The sequence below is a fragment of the Sinocyclocheilus anshuiensis genome, unplaced genomic scaffold (assembly GCF_001515605.1).
Source record: "Sinocyclocheilus anshuiensis isolate Anshui unplaced genomic scaffold, SAMN03320099.WGS_v1.1 scaffold1316, whole genome shotgun sequence".
NCBI classification, from domain to species: Eukaryota; Metazoa; Chordata; class Actinopteri; order Cypriniformes; family Cyprinidae; genus Sinocyclocheilus; species Sinocyclocheilus anshuiensis.
The window spans coordinates 223,631-232,026 of NW_015542553.1; the positions used below are offsets into that span (position 1 = coordinate 223,631).

The 8,396-nt window shown below is 25.2% G+C and overlaps 3 protein-coding genes across 6 annotated transcripts in view; 2 read left to right on the forward strand and 1 right to left on the reverse strand.

The window, feature by feature from the left end:
• LOC107694263 (YY1-associated factor 2-like) overlaps positions 1-2,424 on the forward strand; it is an 18,392-nt gene extending 15,968 nt beyond the window's left edge. Inside the window, exon 4 of one of the 2 annotated variants that reach the window (XM_016493906.1) lies at positions 771-2,408. In XM_016493906.1, the coding sequence (XP_016349392.1) occupies positions 771-1,014 (244 nt within the window). In that variant the 3' untranslated portion in view covers positions 1,015-2,408. Of the gene's footprint in view, positions 1-770 lie in introns of both variants that reach the window. The other variant, XM_016493907.1, reaches the window with a different exon arrangement.
• The window catches only part of LOC107694261 (periphilin-1-like), a 58,510-nt gene that overhangs the window by 37,207 nt on the left and 12,907 nt on the right, over positions 1-8,396 (reverse strand). The window contains exon 1 of one of the 3 annotated variants that reach the window (XM_016493903.1): positions 4,041-4,189. The exons of 1 other annotated variant lie outside the window; for it this stretch is intronic. In XM_016493903.1, coding sequence (XP_016349389.1) covers positions 4,041-4,076 — 36 coding nt within the window. In that variant the 5' untranslated portion in view covers positions 4,077-4,189. Of the gene's footprint in view, positions 1-4,040; positions 4,190-8,396 lie in introns of those variants that run through there. One more of the 3 variants, XM_016493902.1, reaches the window with a different exon arrangement.
• Positions 3,416-8,396, forward strand: part of LOC107694260 (glucoside xylosyltransferase 1-like) — an 8,016-nt gene continuing 3,035 nt past the window's right edge. Inside the window, exons 1-2 of the mRNA XM_016493901.1 lie at positions 3,416-3,690; positions 7,676-7,862. Of these exons, the coding sequence (XP_016349387.1) occupies positions 3,437-3,690; positions 7,676-7,862 (441 nt within the window). The 5' untranslated portion in view covers positions 3,416-3,436. The remainder of the gene's footprint in view (positions 3,691-7,675; positions 7,863-8,396) is intronic.

Consider the following 8,396-nt stretch of genomic DNA (forward strand, 5'->3'; position numbering starts at 1 on the left):
TACAAAACTGGAAACAAGTAAACATGTATAATATATAACCAAATAAATAAGAAACGTAGAACATTTATTAGCAAAACGAGTAAGAAAGCTTGGAGGCACGGCATACACATTGATGTCAAATAAAATAAATAAATTACACAAAGTTTAAATAAAGTAAAAATCAGCAAACACTGTGGAACCAATTAAATAAGAAATGAATGTTTAAAAAAACTTCCAAAATCACCTTAGATAAACGGCAAAAGTCAACAGGCTTTTCAAAATCCAAAATATTGCCAAACAGGCGCTTTTACATCTCGTTTCGAAACTAAATCATCTGCGATCGTCTTGTCTGTCTCACCCCACTCTTCTTGTCAGTCAGCTCGACTCACTCTCCTCACTGGAGAAATGAAATCTGATCTGTGATGCAACTGTCGTTCAACTGCATTGAGCAGCCGCGTTCAGTTTTTAATTGTTGTGTCTGTTCTTTTACTGAACTAAATGATTTTTATTACTATAAAAAATCAAAACGACGGTGGGGGTCGGTGCCGAGGTGGGCAAGTGACGTAACCGATGTTGCAGTTTAACACCGGTATCACCGTCAGCACCGTCTATCGTGGCAAGCCTAATGTCAATGCAGCCAAGTTTAGTTCAATGAAGGTGTCTATGTTGTCAAGTTCATCAATTATGAAATGCTATAAGAGCAGCTCTACAGAAGACAATAGTGTCATTATTCAGCTCAAGTGAAGTCAAGGCTAGCATGTCTGATCTGTTCTTTGCTCCCTATCCCGCAGGCCCAGGTTAAAAAATGTGGACCGCAGCAGTGCACAACATCTGGAAGTGACAGTGGGAGATCTGACGGTTATCATAACAGACTTTAAGGAGAAAAGTAAGCCCTCCTCCAGTTCGTCCTCCAGCGCAGCATCTGGAGACCACCACAGCCAGAGCGGATCCAACTCAGACAACACAGAGAAGGGGATCTCCAGATCCTCATCCCCGCGAGGGGAGGGTTCCTCACTCAACGGGGAATCTCACTAGGAACCCGTGGATTACAAACGTTACTTCCAGTCTCCTGCACCTAATATATCCATTTTAAACGAACAGACACAGGAGCGCGCTTATGTATGCCAAGACTTACCGAGACACAGACTTAACCCAGCAATATAAGCCATCTCTCACTACTACCACAGTTATAGAATCTGAAACATAGGTTTTCACCACGATACACTCGTCCTGGTTTGTTACAGTGCCCAGTAGGTCAGCTTGAGATAAACTGTAGACTTTGTAAGCAATTTTGATGATTGAATTTTGACATTTTGACAATTTAATTTCTATAGCATGTGGTAGTATTATGAATCAGATAAGTGTTGTTGTCTGTTTGGATTTGAACATTGACACCCATTCTCGTTCTCTTCACTATTGTGACAATTTCATAGACCATTATTTTTTAAAATCACAATCTGTAATTTCTGCAACAGCACCCATTACATCTCGGTAATTAGCCCTGGGGCTTAAAAACTTTAAACTGGAACATTGTTGTGAAAGTATTTGCTTCTACATTAATGACATGTCAGTTGCAAATTGTTACTTTAAAATACTTAAATGCATTACAGGATGAGCGTTAAGCCATCTATGAATAACTGACCCAAACAGGACTTCCTTTCTCAATTGTTTGGTGTACCTGCTGGTACTTTTTGTATGGTTATATGAGAAAAGCCTTTAAACGCAGAAATTAATTGTTTAATTTGTTCTTGTTCATGTTGTTTTATTTGAAACTTGTCATAGATTGCATCACTTGTGCGGCTAGTTGTTCTACCAGTGCTGTTTTGTGTTAGATTGTCTTGATATAATTCTGTTAATTCCACAAGAAACATAACATTTATGACTAAAAATGACAAATGTATTTGTAAGAATTCATCCCATCCTTTATGATGAACGGTGGTATATAAATATATTGCAGCATAGGAAATATCTCTTAATAAAATGTAAGGTTTAGACTCCCGTTGTCAACTAAAACTTATTTTCAGGGCAAACGAAGACCTTAAGGGAGTGATTATCGAATTTGGGTTGTTTGTGTGGTGAAATGTCTGTTAAGTTCTCTGAAATGCACATGACATGCAAGAGGATGATATTCGCTGTGGGTCTTCAAAGTGTTGTGGTTTTTACCTCTCCATGAGGGGTGATGCAATATTTGGCATACGGGTTGAGTCAGAGACAAGGAAGAGTATTGTTCCTTACTTGACAACTACCAGCAGTGTCTTAACACAACATGACAATCCAATTCTCAATAGACATTGCCTAATACACAGAAAACATTTCATTCCTTTTGTCTCTGATTAAAATGATTTTAAAACGCCTGTTTTGCTGGTAGAAAAGAACACCAAGTCCAGTTCCTCTATGCTCCCCACAGGCACTCTTAAATTATAGTCATAATTTTAGTCTACATGTGTGACTGATTTTTTTTTCAATATGTATTCCTGTAAACATTAGTAACTATTTTAAAGATACTACTACCAATTTAGTTACTAACTATACTTACACAAGCTTTCATTTTTACTAGTAATGATACTAAGAATTCATTTTAACTTTACTGTTCTGCAATGATCTAGTTATAATGGCTATTAAATAATTCCGTTCAAAATCCTACTTGTAAGATTAAAAATGCATGATGTAACAATTGTGATTTGTTATTAAAACAGTTACATTTTGTGTCACATAATTCTGTAAAATTTTCTACCACTTTTACTAATAAATCCAACTACAAAAATTAGTTATTTGTTAATAATAAAAAATGTAAGAAGTCCAATTGTTAATAATAATAAAAAATATAACTAAAAATATCTAGTAATAACTTAATAGTTGCTAGTAAGCTTTGAGGAATCAACCTTAAAGGGGTTGTCATAATAGGGGTCTTTCTCACGCCATTGGGGGAAGAACTTGTGTATGTGGGGGGATGGTGGTGGCGTTAAATAATAAGAAGCCTGAGACTCATTTGCGAATCGGTTCCTATGAACAGATCATTTTAAACAACCGATACAGAGGTTCTTTAGGTAATTACGTCATTATCTGTTTTTATACAGTCTATGGTCATTATGTGGTCTGTGAGAGCCTGGCATAATGTTTGCATGCGCTAAAATGTTCCAGTAAAAACATATGTAGGCACATATTTCTTTATATGACGTTTCTTATATGATATCAGGGTGTTAATTATAATTTCATGTAATCAAGTTCAGTTTGTAGCAGCCAAGTTTCAGCTCATAAATATTTAGTAAAAATGTTATTTTTTATGTATAAAAAAGTCAGTTTTGTTAAAACTGTCGTACAATCACATTTCTAAAAAATATTTAACACCTTAGTTATAACATTTCCGCTATTTGGCTAAACAGAGTATTTTCAGTTGGAAACGATCCGACTCAAAAGAACGATTCGTTCGCGAGCCGGACATCGCTGGTGGTCATTAATGGACAAGTACACACACGGTGTACTCTTTTCAAGTGAAACAGTGTCCGTGTCCTGTAGAATGCGTGTATATCTTTCTACATTTAGTTTGGGCATAGCTATCGCTCTTCTGTCTTTAGTATTTTTGTTTCGTAAACATGATGCTGAAAGTTTTTCGGCCGGTTTTAAAGCGCCGCTGGAGCCGTCCGTCGTGAAGAACTTAAATGGAGTAAAAGCAAAACAACGACCCACCGCGACCACGCCACACAGACTCGCGTAAATCAGATTTGTTTCATTCATTTTGTTTAAAGACGATGTTTGTTTAGCGGAATTCACGCAAATAACTTTTTAACAATTTTGTTTGTTTGTTTAAAAAGGATGTTTGAGTTTGCATAGTGTTTCTGTCACAATACTGGGGGAAAAAATCGAAATGTGTCATTCAGTGTGTGTTCATGCTGCAGCGATAGCCAATTGATCTATATATTGTTCACATAAGAGGTCAGATGTACAGGAAACGCCCAACACTCCTGAAATCCACATGAACGGGAAACGATGCACATGACAGCAGCCTGCGTAATTCCACACTGACTCGAGAACTGTTTATGGAGGAAGGTGTTCAGACCTACCTGTACTGATTCATTGTCCAGGGAGAGCGCTGGCATGTCGAGAGCATTGTTGAGATGTTGAGCACAGTGATGCAACAAACTGCCAAATCACGCCTCTCTCACGCACACCTGTGTTTCAGATGGTAGGCTCAGATTACAGGCAAATGGGTGGTTTAGTCTTGGTCAATTTGGGTAATTAATTTAATATGAACTATATATGTATATATGTATGTGTGTGTGTATATATATATATATATATATATATATATATATATATATATATATATATATATATATATATATATATATATATATATATATATATATATATATATATATATATATATATATATATATATATATATATATATATATATATATATATATATATATATATATATATATATATATATATATATATATATATATATATATATATATATATATATATATATATATATATATATATATATATATATATATATATATATATATATATATATATATATATATATATATATATATATATATATATATATATATATATATATATATATATATATATATATATATATATATATATATATATATATATATATATATATATATATATATATATATATATATATATATATATATATATATATATATATATATATATATATATATATATATATATATATATATATATATATATATATATATATATATATATATATATATATATATATATATATATATATATATATATATATATATATATATATATATATATATATATATATATATATATATATATATATATATATATATATATATATATATATATATATATATATATATATATATATATATATATATATATATATATATATATATATATATATATATATATATATATATATATATATATATATATATATATATATATATATATATATATATATATATATATATATATATATATATATATATATATATATATATATATATATATATATATATATATATATATATATATATATATATATATATATATATATATATATATATATATATATATATATATATATATATATATATATATATATATATATATATATATATATATATATATATATATATATATATATATATATATATATATATATATATATATATATATATATATATATATATATATATATATATATATATATATATATATATATATATATATATATATATATATATATATATATATATATATATATATATATATATATATATATATATATATATATATATATATATATATATATATATATATATATATATATATATATATATATATATATATATATATATATATATATATATATATATATATATATATATATATATATATATATATATATATATATATATATATATATATATATATATATATATATATATATATATATATATATATATATATATATATATATATATATATATATATATATATATATATATATATATATATATATATATATATATATATATATATATATATATATATATATATATATATATATATATATATATATATATATATATATATATATATATATATATATATATATATATATATATATATATATATATATATATATATATATATATATATATATATATATATATATATATATATATATATATATATATATATATATATATATATATATATATATATATATATATATATATATATATATATATATATATATATATATATATATATATATATATATATATATATATATATATATATATATATATATATATATATATATATATATATATATATATATATATATATATATATATATATATATATATATATATATATATATATATATATATATATATATATATATATATATATATATATATATATATATATATATATATATATATATATATATATATATATATATATATATATATATATATATATATATATATATATATATATATATATATATATATATATATATATATATATATATATATATATATATATATATATATATATATATATATATATATATATATATATATATATATATATATATATATATATATATATATATATATATATATATATATATATATATATATATATATATATATATATATATATATATATATATATATATATATATATATATATATATATATATATATATATATATATATATATATATATATATATATATATATATATATATATATATATATATATATATATATATATATATATATATATATATATATATATATATATATATATATATATATATATATATATATATATATATATATATATATATATATATATATATATATATATATATATATATATATATATATATATATATATATATATATATATATATATATATATATATATATATATATATATATATATATATATATATATATATATATATATATATATATATATATATATATATATATATATATATATATATATATATATATATATATATATATATATATATATATATATATATATATATATATATATATATATATATATATATATATATATATATATATATATATATATATATATATATATATATATATATATATATATATATATATATATATATATATATATATATATATATATATATATATATATATATATATATATATATATATATATATATATATATATATACAGAACACTCTACTCTGCATTTACCTAATTAATGAAAGCTGATGACTTTTGGCACATTCAATGAATATAGTACATTATGGTTTAAAAAAATAAATATTTTTGAGACATGTTTAATGAACTATCATAACAAAAACATTAAATATATTTTAAGATATATTTATAAAATATATATAAAATATATTTTATCTTTATTTTTTTACATTAATTTTGATGTTTATTAAATGTTTATTTCAAAACTTAAACTATAAAATATTTGCAAATAATTAGGGAATAGAAACAGCTCGTTTTGTTGGAGTAGTTGTGGTATTGTTTATTTACTAATCCATAATTTTATCAGCTCATCTGTTTTTTTTTCCTCGGTTGTGATACCTATAAGAAACATTTAGTAAACAAGTTTGTTTAAAAGATGAAATGTCTTAGTTTATCACATTTAGTTTACATTTTTAGTTTAGATTACCACCTTTTTTCTATTTAATTTGGATGTGTATTGTCTAAAAAGAATAGCAAATTATTATAAAATAAAAACAGCTAATTTTCTGAACAGAGCACCTTATGGTCGCAGAGCATTTGTCAGAAAAGTTGTTGTGGTCTTATTTACTCATTCTTTTATCAGCCCATTTAGGTTTTTTTTTTTCTTTGTTGTGAGACCTATTAGATACATTTAATCAACCATTATAACAAAGTTAGTTTTAAACATCAAATATGCTTTTATTACACTTTAAAAAATGTCCATTTAGTTTTGATGTCTATTTAATGTTTATTGCAAACATGACTGCAAATTATTAGAAAATAAAACCGCTCATTTAAAAATTCAACATTTTCTAAAGGATAAGCACCTCCTTTCACTGACTGTTTGTTGGAAAAGAAGTTGTAGTCTATTTACTCATGGTGTTCAGTAAAACTAAAACTAATATATTTACAGAGATGTTGCGCACAAGGTGAATTCACCTGGACAGCGAGAGCCGTTGATGCAGCTGGCTGTGGTGGCCTGTGGAGAGAGACACGGGGAAGCTGTCAACATGCTCAAGACCGCAGCCATGCTCAGCAGCCGAGCCTTGAGATTTCACATCTTTGCAGAGGAGCAGTTACACACCAACATAAAAACAGCAGTCAGTATGAGCCAATTGTCATTTCTGACATACAGTGGGTACGGAAAGTATTCAGACCCCCTTCAATTTTTCACTCTTTGTTACATTGCAGCCATTTGCTAAAATCATTTAAGTTAATTTTTTTTCCTCATTAATGTACACACAGCACCCCATATTGACTCTGAATACTTTCCGTACCCACTGTATATGCATGCAAATCTATGTTGTTGCACAAGAATGAGCACGTTTTCCCACCGTTAAAGGGGATGCATGTCATTTTAAATGGTCATATATTTTCCCCATCCAAGAAGGCAAAAAGATTAGTTCACCCAAAACTGAAAGGTTACCCACCCTCAGAACATCCAAAATAAAGATGAGTTTGTTTCTTCATCAGAACGGATTTGGTGAAATTTAGCATTATATCACTTATTTACAAACACACAGCTTTTTGATTCAACTAGATGTTAATTGATTGACTGTCGTGTGGATTATTGTGGTGTTTTTATCAGCTGTTTGGGCTCTCATTCTGACGGCACCCATTCACTGCAGAGGATC